The 18,676-nt window shown below is 50.2% G+C and overlaps 1 protein-coding gene and 1 long non-coding RNA gene across 2 annotated transcripts in view; both read right to left on the bottom strand.

Moving 5' to 3' along the window:
• LOC122531354 overlaps nucleotides 1–17,375 on the bottom strand; it is a gene marked incomplete at its 5' end in the record, with an annotated part of 24,890 nt that extends 7,515 nt beyond the window's left edge. Inside the window, 3 exons of the mRNA XM_043659200.1 lie at nucleotides 126–1,376; nucleotides 2,472–2,540; nucleotides 3,467–17,375. Of these exons, the coding sequence (XP_043515135.1) occupies nucleotides 126–1,376; nucleotides 2,472–2,540; nucleotides 3,467–17,375 (15,229 nt within the window). The remainder of the gene's footprint in view (nucleotides 1–125; nucleotides 1,377–2,471; nucleotides 2,541–3,466) is intronic.
• LOC122531359 lies at nucleotides 1,928–2,465 on the bottom strand. Its single transcript, XR_006307256.1, has 2 exons — nucleotides 2,221–2,465; nucleotides 1,928–2,134 (listed from the first exon to the last, which is right to left on the bottom strand). It is a non-coding gene; the product is annotated as an uncharacterized LOC122531359 (long non-coding RNA).
• Nucleotides 17,376–18,676: the final 1,301 nt, after the last annotated feature.

Below are 18,676 nucleotides of genomic sequence, written 5' to 3'. Positions count from 1 at the left end.
AAAAAAAAAAAAAAAAAAAGAAGAAAAGCATACAGAGACACCGAACACAAAGTTCACAAAGTTCTCGGATCTGACTGTCTCTGAAGGGGTTATAACTCGGTTAGCGGGATATGTACATTGCTTACTTAGAAGGTTAGCTGTGAGTGCGGTACCTTGGTCGTCCTCCAACGGGGACAGCTCCGCACCTTCGTGCAGTGCTACATCAGACCCGCTGGAACTGTCCAATGTACACCTCTTGCTCGGCGATCTTCTCCTCGATCGTGGTGAACCGTCACTCTCAGTGTCGCTGTTTAAATCGTGCCGTGAGCTATCGTTTTTAGCGTAAATGTCGCCGTTACCGGAACCGGGCGACGTGTCTTGCGAGCGCTGGCCCTCCCCCCATTGCCCTACTAACTTCTCGTCGTTCTGGAACGAACGACGATCCGTCGTCGTCACGCTGCCGTGGGCCCACGCGGTCTCGGACGTCTCGCCAGCAGCGTTCTTTGCCGATTTCGTCGACGATTGTTGGTCGGCCACCACGTCGTACGTCGTTGCCAGACCGCCGCGACCTTTTAAAATCGGCACCGGCACGTCTCCGTAATCGCCGCTAACCGACGTCGTCGTGATCGTTCGTATCGTTCGTCCGGTTTGTTCCGTGTCGGTACTCTCGCGTACAGCTTTCGTCGTCGTTCTCACCGTCGTCATCCTCGACGTTTCGTCCCTGCTCGTTGTTTCGCTCTCACTCGTGACGAATTTAGTCCGAGGTCTGGAAGACGAGTCCTCCTTCGCCACCGTGACAGTCGTCGCAGTAATCTCTACTCTCTTTATGATCCCGGTGGTGGTCGTTGGTGGTTCGATCGTTTCCGTTTCGTTCGACAATTCTTCGGTCTTCGCCGAATAATCGCTCTTCTCCTTGTCCTCTTCCGGTTGCCGCGACTCTTTCTCGCCGATTTCGAGCGATCTCTCCGACAGGTCTTGGAGCAGTTTCTCGCTGTCGGTGGTTCGTTCCGCTAACGGTATGTCTGTCGTTACGTCTGGTATCTGCGAGTCGTTCGACGTGAAACTCGTAGGTTTACGTAGCTCGGTCTCGTTCGTCGTCGTCGTCGTCGTTGTTGTTGTTTCGTTCTCTACGGATTTCTTTACCTTCACCGGTATTTTACTTTTCGCAGCGCTCGTTTCCGGGGAACGGTCATGCCGAAGCTCTTGCTTCGATTGCTCTTTCGTCTTACGCTTGGGACTGTACGCTTGCGTGCACGAGGTGGTATCGCCGAAGTCTAGATGAAAGTCTGTTTTGACGGACGACCTGGTAGAGTGTCGCGGGGCGGGAACAGGTTGCTTTGTTGGAGCAGAAGTAGCATGCCTCTCTACAGTCCCATCAATCTCAGCCGAATCATGCCCTGACCCATCCAAAAGGACATGGACAAGAACAGGAACAAGGACATAAAGCACATTGATACACACTAAGAATTTTCAAGTCTAGCCCAGCTGCGCGACAGCTCGGACTGAAAAGATATCAGCGTGTTCTCACAATCAGAAGAAAAAAAAAAAAAAAAAAATAAAGAAACGTACCTGTGTGTGTATGCGCATACACACGGAACTCGTGTGCTCACACACGCATGCATATCATCGCGTTATCATATGCCTGTGTGTGTGTGTGTGTGTGTGCAGCACACATCTACATATATATATATAATATATATATATATATATATATAAGTTTGTTATTTTAGTTAGTATCAATACTGCAACAGGATTAGTATGTTTAGAAAAAAAAGAAAAATAACACTCATTGAATGGTGTCTAGTCGTGGCGCCTGAATCTTACTAAAACGTACCCTGCAAACGCGCGCGTTTCAAAATGATCCAAGTTTCGTTCTATCTAAACGAACTAGTTTACTTTTTTTCTTCTTCTTCTTCTTTTTTTTTCTTTTTTTCTCTTTTTCTTTTCGTGGCAGGACGTTTAAGTTTAAAGAAGCGTGAACTTCTCGCAAACTCGAATCGAAAGCGACTGTTTCCTGTAGCAGTGAAGAAAAAATTGAAACGTTGGTGCGAAACGACCGGTGGTATACTTCACTTACCAGCTACAAGTAAAATAAAAGAAAAATCCTCTATGTCTACGTAGTTGTCGCAGCTATACGTTTATTTCTTCGACAGTACTAATACAGAAAGAAAAGAGGTAGATCGGAGGCGTCCCAAGTATCGAAAATTGTTAAAACTGTACAAGAACAACGAGAATTTTTACCATTTTTTTTTTTTCTTTTTTTAACTCGACGATTTTCACTCTCTATTTATGAGGCAAAGAGGTATCTATTTAGTAAGAAACGTGCGCACAGTTATTAGTGTGAAAGCGTCGGCAGGTGCTAACTATGTAAGATAAAGCTAAATATAAACGAGGGCACCAAAAAATAGAAAAAATCTGCTAACGTTTATTGATCTTGGGCCTGCGATCTGTGTTCGTGAAATTATTCATACTTTCGTTTGGCCATACGTTACCTGATTTCGTCGCCGATTGCGCCTGATCGGCCAGGCTCTGCGCCCGTCTCGCCGCCTCCTCGGTAACATCTGGAAAAGCAGTTGAACTCGACGTGAGAAGACACGAGAAATGACGGGTTAAACATTGAAAGCAAATGATTTGACAAAGATTAGATGAAATGATGGTTTTTCCCTGCATGGCATACCTCGGTTCATGCTTCGCTAGTTGTGGTCTCCTGTTAATTCAATGAGATACATTACTATATCATAAATATACAAAGTATGACGTCTATTACGTTATGCTATAATAATCAAGAAATGAACAGAAGTGAGGTAATTTCTTTTTCTTTTTTTTTTCTTTTTTTTCTCTCTTGCTTCGGACCGGTAATCTCATTATCGACGGATAATAAAATCGTTTGGGCAGGTATTATTGTGAATGTTAAAAAAGAAGAAAAAGTAGCGTAAAAAACCTGGAAACATGCATCAAAGAAATGTTAAGAAAAGTTAAAAACGCACAAAACTGAAAATAATAACAGCAAATAAATAGAAATAACGTAAAAAAAAAAAAACATATTGTTTCACATATGTCTTTTTGCTACGGTCGATCACGTGTTTCGAATTTCTTTTTCGTTTAGATACGGCATACATACTATAAAGTGTGCGGTCGCGTCGAACGAGTTAACTAATCATCGCCCGTAACACTGGCGATCTGGACACTATTCTCTCAATTTTGCGATAATTTGCCATTGCAAATTCTCCACTTTATAGTACGTTCGACGTTCTTGCCTCGCGCAAGATCGCTAAAGTCCAAACATTAGTACGCTATAAGTGACTGAGAGAGATCGGAAGAGTGTTAGAGTTCAATTATGAATGAGACAGAGTGCAAATGGCCAATGGTCATTCGGCCATTTTGGTATGGCTACCAAAACATAAGTTATAGAAAAGCGTCAACTTAATTAATCATGTTACACACAGCTGGTATGTAATATATTTATAACGCAATTATTGCAAGATACCTTCGATTCTACTGTCAGTGTACTCGGCGGGACTGGGTGGTGGGGTCGCTGCCGTCCGCACAGACTTTCTTACGACTGTGGTGACGGTCTGTCGTGTCTGAGGCTCGAGGTGCTCTACTTCGCTAAACACGTCCCCTATCTTAACCGTACTGTCCGACCAACCGCTAGAGCTAACTAACCGATCTTTCGACGAACTACTAACTCGCTGTGGAATGCGGGACGATACTTTCTCGGTTGTCGATTCGCCGGCATCGCGATCAGGCATCACGTTACCGCCGCTCACGTCCGACAGTCTGATCTGCGCCTCGGCGCCTAAGCCGAACAGCGGATCGTGTACATCGAGAACCGACGAGGTAACCGTTTCCGTCGCGAACCTCACGTCTTTCCCGCGTTTCGCAGCTTTCGGCTCGGGCTTCCCCTGCCTCACGTACATCGTGTCCACGTTTTCGTACGAGTGAACGTCGGCCTCGTCTTGCAGCGGTACTTTGTCCCACACTGCGTCTCGTCTAATCTCTTCCAGAAACGCAGCTACGCTGCTTTTCGGCTCGCTGCTGTCTATCACGAATCTCTGCTCCGTCTGACTCGACAGTTTCTCTCTGACAGACTTTCCGGCATCCGATACTTTCTGCACACCTTCGGACACCTTCGAGCCGACTGTCGTTTCAACTTCTTTCGCGCCGGTTTTAACCTTGTCCTTGGCGGCTTTCGCAACAGCCGTGTCGAGATCTTTCAATTTTTCAGACGCTACCTCTCGGGCACGAGCCTCCTTCTTCTCCTCCTCCACGGCTTCCTTCTTCGTCTCGTCGACAAACTCCTTCACGTCGCCGGATATCTCATCCGCCGCGTGTTTCGCGCTTTTGATCAAGCCGGAAAGGAAACCGCCGCCCTTCTCCTTGGCTCTTTTACCCTCCTTCGATGCCCTGTCCTTCGCCGCTTCTGCGCCATCCACGATCATATCCACTCCGGACGAGATCGTTTGCTTCGCAGCAGACGCGTCTTCTTTAATCTCCTTTTTCAATTTGTCCTTTGTTGCCTTTGCTTCGTCAGCAACGCTCTGAGCAGCCGTCTCTGCTTTTGCATCCGTTTTCTTCACCGCGTCGGTAATTTTATCGTCCACGGCTTTACCAGCTTCTGACACTCTTTCATCGATCTTGTCCTTCGTATCTTTTACGGCAGATGAAATTTTCTCCCCGGTAACTTTTACATCAGCGACAACTTTGTCCTTGGCAGCTTCCACGCCGGCAACGGCTCGTTCCTTCGCCGCGTCCATCTCTCTCGCCTTACTGCCAATTCCTTCGCGAGCACGAGCTTCCTCTTCGGCAGCTTCCTTCTTTGTCTCGTCGACGAATTCTTTCACCTCGTCCGAAACTTCGTCCGCCGTCTGTTTCACAGTTTTGATCAATCCCGACAGGAAACCACCGGCCTTTTCCTTGGTTTTCTTGGCTTCTTTCGCAGCCTTGTCCTTTGCTGCCGCTGCGGTCTCCGCAGCCGCGTCAACTCCCGAGGAAACTTTCCGCTTCGCAGCTTCCGCTTCTGTTGTCACCTTGCCCTTTGCCGATTTCGCCTCGTCTTCAACCTTTTTCACCCCATCCGCTACTTTCTCTCCTACTGTTTTACCAGTTTCTGACATCTTTTGCGCGCCTTCGCTCACTTTCTCGCCGATCCTCTCCTTTGCGTCTTTCGCATCGGCCACCAACTTGTCCTTCGCTGCTTTCGCGCTGTCAACTACGTCGTGAATTTCAGTATCCACCTGTTTGTCAACATTTCTCACACCGTCAGCTACTCTTTCACCGGCATCGGATACTTTCTGCGCAGTTTCAGACATCTTTTCACCTGCTGCGACTTTAGCATCCTTCACGGCGCTCGTTATCTTGTCCTTCGTGTCCTTTATTCCTGCAGCCGCCTTGTCTTTCGCTGCAGCCACGTCCTCGATTTTTCTCTCCATTGATTCGTGCGCGCGAGCTTTCTCTTCGGAAGCTTCCCTCTTTGCCTCCTCGAGGAAGTCCTTGACGTCTCCCGTAACGTCATCGGCTGCCTGCTTTGCACCCTTGAACAGCCCCGTGAGGAAACCGCTACCCTTCTCCTTGGCTTTCTTAGCCTCTTTCGCTGCCTTGTCTTTCGCTGCAGCAGCACCGTCCACAACAGCGGCTGCTCCCGACGAAACTTTCCGCTTCGCCGCCTCGGCGTCGTCCCGAATTTCTTTCGATACCTTGTCTTTCGTTTGTTTCGCCTCGGTCGCTATTGCGTGAGCGGTTGCCTCGACTTTCTCTGCTCCGTCCGCGACTGTGTCTCCAACAACTTTACCAGCGTCAGCCACCTTCTCAGAGATTTTGCCTTTAGCGTCCTTTGCAATTGCAGCAGTTTTGTCTCTGGCATCTTTTGCATCCGCTGCTGCTTTGTCCCTTATCTCCTTTGCACCATCCACGAGTCCTCGAGCTGCAGACTCGCCTTCTCTCTCGGCTCGTCTCACCTCGTCCTCCACCTTTTCACCGACAGTTTTACTCGCGTCCGACACTTCCTGCGCGGCGTCGGATACTTTGGCAACGACCGCGTCCTTGGTGTCCTTTGCAGCAGTGGCAACTTTGTCCTTGGCGTCTCTCACACCTGCGACCGCCTTCTCTCTCCCTGCGTCGACGTCTTTTAATTTTCCCACTACTGCTTCGCGAACGCGAGCTTCTTCCTTGACAGCTTCTCTCTTCGTCTCGTCCACAAATTCCTTCACGTCCTCGGTCATTTCATCCGCGGCGTGTTTCACACCCTTGAACAAACCAGAAAGGAAACCGCCGGTCTTCTCTTTCGCTTTTTTAGCTTCTTTCGCAGCCTTGTCCTTTGCTGCCTCTGCGCCATCTGCCACTGCGTCTACGCCAGACGATATCTTTTGCTTCGCTGCTTCAGCGTCCTCTTTAATTTCTTTAGCAGCTTTGTCCTTTGCTGCCTTCGCGCCGTCAGCGATACCGTGAGCAACGGTCGCTGTTTTATTTTCGACTGTTTTCAATCCTTCGGTGACTTTCTCCCCAATGGTCTTGGTGGTATCTGACACTTTCTGCGCGCCTTGCGACGCTTTCTCTGTAATTTTATCTTTCGCGTCCTTTGCGGTCGATGCTACCGTATCCTTGGCTCCCTTCACATCCGAAACCACCTTGTCTTTCACGGATTTCGCTCCGTCAGATATTTCTCGAGCTGCCGCTTCTGTCTTCGCTTCGGCGTGTTTTACACCGTCGACGATTTTGTCCCCAACTGCTGCGCCAACGTCCGATACCTTCTCCACGCTTTCAGACATTTTTTCAGCGACTTTGTCTTTAGCGTCTACCACTTTCTGCTTCGCGTCTTTAACCTCTGTGGTAGCTTTGTCCTTCGCTGCTTCGATATCCTTCAACTTTGCGTCCGCTGCGTCGTGCAGACGATCTTTCTCTTCAGACGCTTCTCGTTTAGTTTCCTCGAGAAATTCTCTGACGTCGTCTGAAACTTCGTCAGCAGCGTGTTTCGCACCCTTGAACAAACCAGAAAGGAAACCGCCGGTCTTTTCTTTCGCTTTCTTAGCTTCTTTCGCAGCCTTGTCCTTTGCTGCCTCCGCGCCATCTGCCACTGCGTCTACGCCAGACGATATCTTTTGCCTCGCTGCTTCAACGTCCTCTTTAATTTCTTTAGCAGCTTTGTCCTTTGCTGCTTTCGCGCCGTCAGCGATACCGTGAGCAACGGTCGCTGTTTTATCTTCGACTGTTTTCAATCCTTCGGTGACTTTCTCCCCGATGGTTTTGGTGGTATCTGACACTTTCTGCGCGCCTTGCGACGCTTTCTCTGTAATTTTATCTTTCGCGTCCTTTGCGGTCGATGCTACCGTATCCTTAGCTCCCTTCACATCCGAAACCACCTTGTCTTTCACGGATTTCGCTCCGTCAGATATTTCACGAGCTGTCGCTTCTGTTTTCGCTTCGGCGTGTTTTACACCATCGACGATTTTGTCGCCAACGTCCGATACCTTCTCCACGCTTTCAGATATTTTTTCAGCGACTTTGTCTTTAGCGTCTACCACTTTCTGCTTCGCGTTTTTAACCTCTGTGGCAGCTTTGTCTCTCGCTGCTTCGATATCCTTCAACTTTGCGTCCGCTGCGTCGTGCAGACGATCTTTCTCTTCAGACGCTTCTCGTTTAGTTTCCTCGAGAAATTCTCTGACGTCGTCTGAAACTTCGTCAGCAGCGTGTTTCGCACCCTTAAACAATCCAGAAAGGAAACCACTGCCCTTCTCCTTGGCTTTCTTAGCCTCTTTGCTAGCTTTGTCCTTGGCAGACACAGCGGTGTCTGCCACCGCGTCTACCGCCCCTGTTACTTTCTGCTTTACAGCTTCCGCGTCGTCCTCGATTTCTTTAGATATTTTATCTTTTACCTGTTTCGTCTCAGTCGCTATCCCGCGAGCAACCGCCTCAACTTTACCCTTGGCTGTTTCTGCCCCATCTGCGACGGTTTTACCAGCGTCCGACACCTTTTCAACGCCCTCAACCAACTTCTCAGCAATTTTTTCCTTGGCGTCCTTTGCGGTCGCAGCAGTTTTGTCTTTAATATCCTTCACGTCAGCCGCCACTTTGTCTTTCGCTGCTTTTGCATCGTCCGCTACTCGGTCAACAGTGGCATCTGCAGCCGTTCCAATCTGTTTTACGCTCTCCGCTACTTTCTCGCCAACGGCTTTACCACCATCGGATACCTTCTGCACAGCCTCGCTAACTTTGTCGTCGACTTTGTCCTTTGCATCTCTCACAGCTGCGACTCCTTTGTCTTTCGCTGCGTCGACGTCCTTCAACTTTTCTGCCACTAACTCACGTGCACGGGCTTCCTCCTCGGCAGCTTCCTTCTTCGTTTCGTCCACGAATTCCCTCACGTCTTCCGACATATCATCCGCGGCGTGTTTCACACCTTTGAACAAACCGGACAGAAAACCACCGGTCTTTTCCTTGGCTTTCTTGGCTTCTTTCGCAGCCTTGTCCTTTGCTGCCGCTGCGGTGTCCGCAGCCGTGTCTATCCCCGAGGAAACTTTCTGCTTTACAGCTTCCGCGTCCTTCTTCGCTTCTGTTGCCACCTTATCCTTTGCCGATTTCGCGCCATCAGCTATATCGCGCGCTATTGCTTCTGTCTGGTCTTCAACCTTCTTCATCCCATCCGCCACTTTCTCTCCCACTGTTTTTCCCGCTTCTGATACCTTTTGCGCGCCTTCGCTCACTTTCTCGCTAATCTTGTCCTTCGTTGCTTTCGCGCTGTCAGCCACGTCGCGAACTTTAGCATCCACCTGTTCTTCGACTTTTCTCACACCGTCGATCACTGTTTCACCGGCAGCTTTCCCGGCATCCGACATCTGTTGCGTGGTGTCTGACACTTTGGCAAACACTCTGTCCTTGGTATCCTTCGCAGCAGTCGCAGCTTTGTCTGCCGTATCCTTTACGTCAGCAATTGCTTTGTCTTTCGCCACAGCCACGTCTTCGAGTTTCTTTTCTACCGCTTCTTGCGCGCGAGCTCTTTCCTCGGAAGCCTCCCTCTTCGTTTGGTCGAGGAAATCTTTCACATCGTCCGAGACTTCATCGACCGAGTGCTTTGCACCCTTGAACAATCCAGAGAGGAAACCGCCAGTCTTCTCCTTAGCCTTTTTAGCTTCCTTGGCAGCTTTGTCCTTGGCAGATGCCGCGGTATCGGCCGCTGTATCCACGGCTCCCGACACTTTCTGCTTTATCGCTTCGGTGTCGTCTTTTATTTCCTTGACCACCGCCTCTTTCGTTGCTTTGGCGCCGCTGGATACGTCGCGGGCAGTTTTGTCCGCTTTTTCCTCGATCTTCTTCGCACCTTCCGCAACCTTCTTCCCGACTGCTTTACCAGTGTCCGATACTTTCTGCGCACTCTCGGACACAGTCTCGCTGAGTTTGTCCCTGGCGTCCTTCGCGGCAGACGCAGCCTTGTCTTTGACGTCTTTCGCGTCTGTCGTTATTTTGTTCTTTGCTGTTTTTGCACCGATAACCAGATCTTCAACCGCTGTCTCCGCTTTCGCTTCGACCTCCTTCGCTCCGTGCGAGACCTTCTCGCCTAACGTTTTACCGGCATCGGACACCTTTTGCACAGTGTCGGACACTTTCTCGCTGACTTTGTCCTGGGCGTCCACCGCAGCGCCTACAACCTTGTCTCTCGCATCTTTCACGCCAGCAGCTGCTTTTTCTCTCGCCGAGTCGAGATCCTTGAGCTTCCCCGCCGCTGCCTCGCGAGCACGGGCTTCCTCCTCGGCAGCCTCCTTCTTCGTTTCGTCGACAAAGTCTTTCACTTCCTCGGAAACTTCGTCGGCCGCGTGTTTCGCGCTCTTGAACAATCCAGAAAAGAAGCCGCCGGTCTTCTCCTTTGCTCTCTTCGCTTCCTTTGCAGCTTTGTCCTTGGCCGACGCTGCAGCGTCCGCAGCTGTGTCCACGCCCGAAGAAACTTTCTGCTTCACAGCTTCAGCATCCTTCTTAATTTCCGTGGCCGCTTTGTCTTTTGCTGCCGCCAGGCCACCGGCCACGTCCTCTGCGACTGCTTCCACCTTGTCTCCCGCCTTTTTCACACTATCCGCCACGTTTTCTCCCACTGTTTTACCAGCGTCTGTTACCTTCTGCTTGCCATCGGCCACTTTTTCGCTAATCTTGTCCACCGTGTCTCTGGCAGCTGTCGCCGCCTTTTCTTTGGCGTCTTTAACATCAGCGACTTTTTTATCTTTCGCCGATCTCGCTTCGTCGGCTAGTTGTTGAATCTTGGTGTCTACTCTTTCCACCGCGTGTTTCGCTTCGTCGCCAACAGTGGACATCTTTGCACCGATCGTGTCCTTCGCGTCCTTCGCTGCAGTCGCAACCTGGTCCTTTGCATCTCTGACATCCGCGGCTGCTTTATCTTTCGCTGCTTTGACATCCTTTAACTTTGCATCCGCTGCATCGTGCAAGCGAGCTGCCTCCTCCGACGCTTCCCTCTTGGTTTCGTCGAGAAATTCTCTGACGTCGTCGGATACTTCGTCGGCCGCGTGTTTCGCACCTTTGAACAACCCCGAGAGGAAACCACCACCCTTCTCCTTGGCTTTCTTAGCTTCTTTAGCAGCTCTGTCCTTGGCAGACGCTGCACCGTCCACCGCAGCATCTATTCCAGAAGAAATCGTTTGTTTCACGGCCTCGGCGTCGTCTTTTATCTCCCTCGCTGTTTTGTCCTTTGCTGCTTTCGCATCTTCCACGAGTCCACGAGCAGCTGCTTCCGTTTTGCTTTTCGCTTTCTCCGCGCTGTCTGTCACAGCTCTGCTGGCGTCCGATATCTTTTCTCCAGCGTCTAACGTTTTGTCTTTGACTTTATCTTTCGTGTCCTTCGCTGCAGTCGATAACGCGTCTGCGGTGTCTTTAATACCTGCGATTAACGCGTCTTTCGACACTTTCGTACCATCGGCTATCTCTCGAGCAGCAGCTTCTGCCTGTTTTGTACTGTCCACCACCTTATCGCCCGCAGTTTTGCCAACGTCCTTTGCCGTCTTCACGCCATCGGACACCTTCTCACCAACCTTGTCCTTGGTGTCTTTCACAGCGGTTGCCACCTTGTCCCTTGCCTCTTTAACCTCTGCAGCAACTTTATCCTTTGCGGCGTCAACGTCGTGCAAAGTTCTCTCCACAGAAGCGCGAGCACACGTCTCTTCATCAGCTGCTTCCTTCTTTGCCTCGTCCAAGAGGTCCTTCGCGTCCTCGGAGACCTCCTCGGCTGCGTGTTTCGCCCCTTTGAAGAGACCCGACAGAAAACCTCCGCCTTTTTCTTTGGCCTTCTTCGCTTCCTTCGTAACCTTCTCTTTAGCCGCGTCTGCGCCATCAGCAACCGCGTCCACACCCGACGAGATCTTTCGCTTCGCCGCGGCGCTGTCCTCTTTAATTTCTTTCTCCAGTTTGTCCCTCGCCGATTTCGCACCTTCGGCTGCCTCGTGAGCAGAAGCTTTTGCTTTATCGCCGACTGTTCTCACGCCGCTCGCTATCTTTTCTTCCACCCTCTTACCAGCGTCAATCAGTTTCTGCGAGCCGTCCGCTACTTTGTCCTTGGCGTCCTTCGCGGCTTCCACAGTTTTATCCTTCACCTCTTTCACGTCGGTAGCCACTTTGTCCTTTGCCGCCTTTGCGCTATCGGTCACATCTCGAGCCGCGGATTCCACTTTTTCTCCAGTATATCTCAATCCATCTTCTACCTTCTCGCCAACAGCTTTCCCAGCGTCCGACACTTTCGTTTCAACCTTATCCTTCGTGGCTTTGACAGAGGTCGCGATCTTACCCGCTTCGTCTTTAATTCCCGCAGCTGCCCTGTCTGTCGCTTCGGCCACTTCTTCCAACTTCCTCTCCATTGCTTCGTGCGCAAGAGCTTTCTCTTCGGAGGACTCTCTCTTTGCTTCCTCGAGGAACTCCTTAACGTCTCCCGAGACTTCGTCCGCGGTGTGTTTTGCACCTTTGAACAACCCAGAGAGGAAACCGCCGCCTTTCTCCTTCACTCTCTTCGCTTCTTTCGCGGCCTTGTCTTTCGCTGCCGCTGCACCGTCCACCGCCGAATCTATTCCAGAGCTTATTCTCTGCTTCGCTGCTTCGGTATCTTCTTTAATTTCTTTAATCACTTTGTCCTTTGCTGCTTTGACGCCGGCTGCTGCATCGTGGACAGTGTCTTCAGTTTTCTTCGCAGCATCTGTCACTTTCTCTCCCATGATCTTACCGGTATCAGATACCTGTCGAGCAGTTTCGGTTACCTTTTCGCCAAGCTTGTCTCTCGCGTCTTTAGCAGTGTCTACGATCTTGTCTTTAGCTTCCACGGTGTCGGTAACTACCTTGTCCTTGGTCGCTTTCAAAGCATCAGCAGCATCTTTTGCAGTGGATTCTACCTTGTGCTCGGTCTGTTTAATACCGTCCACTACCGTATCGGTAACAAGTGTTCCAGCCTCGGACATCTTCTGCGCTCCATCAGCTATTTTGTCGCCAACAGCCTTCCCAGCGTCGGACACTTTCTCGCTAACCGCATCCTTCGCCTCTTTCACAGCAGTTGTAACCTTCGTCTTTGCGCCTTTCGCATCCGCGACTGCCTTGTCTTTCGCTGCATCCACGTCTCTCAACTTCCCCGCCACTGCGTCGCGCGCACGAGCTTCCTCCCCGGCAGCTTCCTTCTTTGTTTCGTCGACAAAGTCCTTGACGTCGTCGGAGACCTCGTCTGCCGCGTGTTTCGCACTCTTGAAGAGCCCCGAGAGGAAACCACCTGCCTTCTCCTTCGCCTTCTTTGCCTCCTTGCTGGCCTTGTCCTTGGTAGCCGCGGCGCCATCTGCGACTGCCTCTGCACCAGACGAGATCTTTTGCTTCGCCGCGTCCACGTCTTCCTTGATCTCTTTTCTCGCTACCTTTGCACCGTCAGCCACTTTCGCTTCAGCGTCTTTCACTCCGTCGACCACTTTGTCGCCAACAGCTTTACCAGCATCGGTTAACTTCTGTGCACCTTCGGTCACCTTATCGCTCACCTTCTCCTTGGTATCTTTGGCAGTAGCGACAACTTTGTCCTTGGCATCCTTCAAATCTGCGGCCGCTTTATCCTTCGCCTCCTTTGCACCGTCGACCACTCCTCGAGCCACGGATTCGCTTTCCTCCGCGGCTCGTTTCACTCCGTCGCCAACAGCTTTGCCCGCGTCCGACACTTTGGCAAACACCGTGTCTTTGGTATCCTTCGCTGAAGCTGCAACCTTGTCCTTCGCCTCTTTCAAGTCCCCAGCTGCTCTGTCTCTCGCTGCTTCCACGTCCTTCAACTTTGCTTCAGCTGTGTCGCGCAAACGGTCCTTCTCCTCCGACGCTTCTCTCTTCGTTTCCTCGAGGAAGTCCTTGACATCATCGGAGACTTCGTCGGCAGCGTGCTTGGCGCCCTTGAACAGTCCCGATAGAAAACCACCGGTCTTCTCCTTGGCTCTCTTCGCTTCCTTCGTTGCTTTCTCTTTCGCCGTGGCTGCGCCATCCGCGACTGCACCCACGCCCGACGAAACTTTCTCTTTAGCAGCGTCAACGTCATCTTGGATCTCCTTCGCTACTTTGTCCTTCGCCGCCTTCGTATCCTCGGCTACTTCGCGAGCAACTGCCTCCGTTTTCTCTCGAATCTTTCCCACGCTGTCTGCGACTTTTTCTCCGGCCGTTTTACCAACGTCTGACACTTTCTGCCCAGCTTCGCTGACTTTATCCTTGGTGTCCTTCACCGCAGTCGCAGCTTTGTCTCCGACATCTTTCGCGTCCGTCAGTATCTTGTCTTTAGCTGTTCTCGTGCTTTCGGCAACTCGTCGAGCAGCGGCGTCGGCAGATTTGCCAATTTCCTCAACTTCGTCTGCTACCTTTTCACCCAGACCGGACACTTTTTCACTGATCTTGTCCTTGGTGTCAATCGCAGCGCCTTTGATTTGATCTTTCGTATCCTTGGCAGCAACTGCAGCCTTGTCCTTTGCCTCCTTGACGTCAGCAACTGCTCTGTCCTTGGCTCCAGTTACGTCTTCGAGCTTCCTCTCCATTGCCTCGTGCGCACGAGCTTTCTCCTCGGAAGCTTCCCTCTTTGTTTCCTCGACAAAGTCTTTCACGTCGTCCGAAATCTCGTCCGCTGCTTGTTTCGCACCTTTGAACAAGCCAGAGAGGAAACCGCCAGTTTTCTCCTTGACTTTCTTCGCTTCTCGGGCAGTCGTGTCTTTCGCTGCCACTGCGCTATCCGCTACCGTGTCTACTCCGGATGTTATCTTGCGCTTCGCCGCCTCGGCGTCTTCCTTGATCTCCTTAGCCACGTGATCTCTCGTTGCTTCAGCTTCCTCGGCAATTTTATCGCCAACAGCCTTGCCCGTGTCTTTCATCTTCCGCGCACCATCCGCAACTTTCTCCCTCGCTGTTGCCACACCATCGTCTAGTTTTTCTTCGGCACGCTTCACTCCGTCAGCTACCTTCTCGCCAACAGCTTTGCCAGCGTCCGGCACTTTCTGCGCAGCCTCCGATACCTTCTCACCTACCGTGTCTTTGGCATCTTTCACGGTGGATGTTATCTTGTCCTTCGCCGTGTCGACATCCTTCAACTTTTCCGCTACTGCCTCGCGAGCACGAGCTTCCTCCTCCGCAGCCTCCTTCTTCGTTTCGTCGACAAAGTCTTTCACTTCATCCGACACCTCGTCCGCCGCGTGTTTCGCGCTTCTGAAGAATCCCGAGAGGAAACCACCGGTCTTCTCCTTGGCTTTCTTAGCTTCTCTCGCAGCCTTGTCCTTCGCGGCTGCTGCGCCATCTACCACCGTGTCTACTCCAGACGATACCTTCTGTTTCGCTGTTTCAGCGTCCTCCCTGATCTCTTTGGCGACTTTATCTTTCGTCGCTTTCGCGCCGTCAGCTACTTTCGCTTCGACGTCCTTCGCAGCCTCGACCACCTTCTCAGAGATCGCTCTATCCGTGTCTGTTGCTTTCTTCGCTCCCTCGGCTGCCTTTTCGCTCACCTTGTCTTTCGTTTCTCTAGCACCAGCTACAACCGCGTCTCTAGCATCTTTCGCCCTCGCAGCTGTTTTGTCCTTCGCAGTTTTCACGCTGTCAGCCACATCCTGCACGGATGAGTCTACTTTCTCGACAACAGCTTTGCCGACGTCCGACACTTTCTGCGCAGCCTCCGACGCCTTTTCGCCAACAGCATCCTTGGTATCTTTAACGACAGTTTTGATCTTGTCCTTTTCCTCCTTTGCCTCCGAGGCTACTTTGTCTTTCGCTGCGTCGAGGTCTTTCAGTCTTCCTTCCGCTGCTTCGCCCACCTGTTTCTTCGTTTCGTCGAGAATATCCTTCGCCTCCTCGGAAGCTTCGTCCGCAGCGTGTTTCGCCCCCTTGAACAATCCAGAGAGGAAACCACCGGTCTTCTCCTTGGCTTTCTTAGCCTCTCTCGCAGCCTTGTCCCTCGCTGCTTCCGCGCCATCGACGTCGTCGAGTTCCTTCGACTTCTTCGCCTCGTCCGGTACGTCGAACGTCAAACTCGCGAGGTTCCTCGAGTCGTCCAAAAATTTCTCCGTTGCTTCTCGGATCGCGATGTCCGGACTTGTCACCGGCTCCTGCGGCGGTGTGCTCTTCTCTCGAGACCTGCTTCGCGACGCTCTCGTCAACTTGGGACTTCGGAATTTGCTGAAGATGCCGCTCCTCTCCTCTTTGTCCGCGTGTTCCGACGCGATGTTCTGATCAGGAACTACGTCGGTTGTCAGTTTCTCAGCGACGGGCTTCGAGTCTTCGTGGTGCAAACTGTCGGCGACTCTCTTCGTGTCGTCCAAGAACGTAGCTGTTAACTGTCGCGCTTCCTCGTCTCCGCTGTCGAACGACGTCTCTTTGGACGAGCTCTTCTCCTTGGACGAACTTCTCTTCTTGCTCTTCAGCTTCGGGCTCTTGAACATGCTCAAGAATCCACCGCTCTTGTCCTTGTCTTCCCTCTCCGCTTCCTTCTTGCCATCCACCACTTGTTTATCCGGCGACTCGGACTTTGCGCCGGTGTGTCTTTCCACGCTTCGCTCCTTCTGCTTCTTCACCTCCGATCTCCCGTTCATTTCTCTGTGAGGAGCGCCTCTGTCCGCTTCTAGTTTCTTCTGCATCTCCGAGATGTCGTACGAGTGGCCGTTTATCTTGTCCTTGGGCGTGTCCTCGTCGTAACGAACCGGCGAGGTGAACGTGTGCAAGTTCGCGGAGTCGATGATCTCAGGAGCCGAGGGAACGACCGTAGCTTCGGCAACTTTCCGCGTGTCGTCCAAGAATTTCTCCGTGGCGATTCGTAGCTCCTCGTCGCCGCTGTCCAAAGACGTTTCCTTACCCTTCTTCAGCTTCTTTTCCTTCGACTTGGGACTCTTGAACATACCGAAGAAACCACCGCCCTTCTCTTTCTCTTGATCGCCTGCATCACTCGCTGCCACAGTTGCAGCACGATCGTCCGTTTCCTCGGAAGCTGTCGCTCGTGGCTCGTGGTCTTTCGTTTCCTTCGTCTCGTCGGTTTTGGTCGAAGACACCGCGATAACAGGCACGTGAACTCGTCTCGAGTCCTCTAAAAATTGCTCGGTGACCAATTTCACGTCCGGTGTCGCGCTCGTTTCACCAGGTTGCGTCTGGTGTTGCTCTGCTACTTTTGCCTCCTCGTCGCCACTGTCGAACGACGTGTCTTTCGACCCTTTCGACCTGCTCTTCTTCAATTTCGATCCCTTGAAAATACCCGAGAGTATGCCTCCCTTCTCCTTCGACTTCTTCGACTCATCTTCTTGCTTCTCCTCCTGCGCCGACGGATACCGAACGCTGTAAACGCTCTCGTAAGCGGACACTTGCTTGTCGGTCGCGCTCGGTTTCGTTTCCTTTGGAATGTTGGTCTTGGCAACTGTCTCTTCCGTAACTTTCGTGCCACTCTTCACCGGAGTGGTTTGTTTCTCGTCGATTTCCTTACCTTCTTTCGACAGCAGTTCCTTCTTGCTCACGGCAACGCTCTGTTTCCCGTTGGCGATTGCCACCGTGTCTGCGGCTGGTACCACCGCGTCGTCTACCTTTCGAACCGTGATAGTCTGAGTGATCACCGGCGGCTGATCCTTGCCGCCGGTCGTTGAGACCACAGTTTTCGACGCAACGATCGTAACGCTCGAATCACCCTTCCCATCGCGAACGAAACGTTGCTTAACTATCGTCGGCTCGACGACCGGCGACCGATCGATAACTATCTTTTCGTCGGACTCGTCCTTAGGCTTTTTGTCAAAGACGAACTGATCCCTAACGAAACTTTGAACTACAGCACCTCTTGCCTCTTTATTGTCCCGCGCATCATCATCATCATCATCATCATCATAAACCACCGACCACCCTTCCTTCGCTAACTTCCCCTTCTCTTTCTCTGCGTCTGCTATTACACCTGTTAATTAATTATTACATATTTTAGGCATCTGTAAACCTTGCAAAATGGAAAGAACACATTTTTTTTTTGTTTTTTTTTTGCTTTGCTTTTTTTTTTTTTTTTTTTTTTATTTCATTTCGTCATCATTAGTGTAAGCCGGCTCGCTCGAGAATTGCTCTTTGAGAACAGCGGTTAGATTCTCGTGTGGTTTTGTGCGTAGTACGTGTGTGCTATAGAGCAGCCGTCTTTTTGCCGAAACGGTTACGCTCGTATTTGAAGACTAAAGAAGAAAAAAATAAAATCTGATTTTCTTGCAAAATGTGCAAATTTAATTACACTGAGAATAACAGATGATTTTCATAATGTTGACTCGAACGAGCGCTTATCGCGTTCAATTCAAAAAAACATTTATCGGGCTTTTCAGACGAGAATGGCGGAACAAGCGTGTACGACAACGACAGCTGCTCCGTGCGTCCGCACAATTAGGCCACACAAATTTGGCCACTCATGCAACGCCAAAAAATTGCAGCAAAACCTTGCTGAAACAAATTAATGGAATGTGTCGAAGAAATAGAAGGCTATTAGTGGGTCATTAAAATGAAGACACTGAGAGAGTTCGCATTATAATACAGTAGATGTGAGATGTGAATTGAGAGGCAATCAAAATCAATAGTTTATTAAGTTAAATTAAAAGAAAAGCAAGCTGACAAATTTTGAAGGAATCCGCATCAGCCCTCCAGAACCTGTGAGTGAAAGTAAAAGATGATAAAGTAAAAAAGATGACAAAGTAAAAAAGAAGTAAAATGTCCCCTAGTGCCAACAATACTTCACAGTGCTAAATAAAACTTTCACGTAACTTGTGAATCGTGTCCAGAGTCAATGCCGAGTGCCAATACATTCTAAAAATCACTTAGACTCTAATATAAAAAAAAAAAAAAGAATGTAAATGTTGTAGTAAATTAATCGTTTCTAATGAAAAAAGAGAAACAGAATCAGAACGGCACGAGCATTCATTATTTTCAAAACAATGAAGTTACTGCTTCAAGTAATTTATTCCATGAATTGTCGTCTTGAAAATAACGAGGAAGAAGTTAAATTTATCCGTTGCTGTGTATGGTACAATACATAGCGAAAATCACAATAAAACCAAGAATAGAGCAGAAAGCAATTGACATTTTGAATTGATTTGAGTAGATATAAATTAAATAATCATTGAAAGTAATATGACACGAAATACATGACATTGACGATTTAAATTTCTGAATGAGAAACTTTAACTTTAGCTAATTAAAATTATAGTGGAGCAATAGCGAGGAATAAAAGTTT

This window comes from Frieseomelitta varia, unplaced genomic scaffold (genome assembly GCF_011392965.1).
Source record: "Frieseomelitta varia isolate USP_RPSP 00005682 unplaced genomic scaffold, Fvar_1.2 scaffold_395, whole genome shotgun sequence".
NCBI classification, from domain to species: Eukaryota; Metazoa; Arthropoda; class Insecta; order Hymenoptera; family Apidae; genus Frieseomelitta; species Frieseomelitta varia.
Note: the sequence above shows the minus strand (reverse complement) of the source record. Positions and strands in the feature narration are given on the sequence as shown.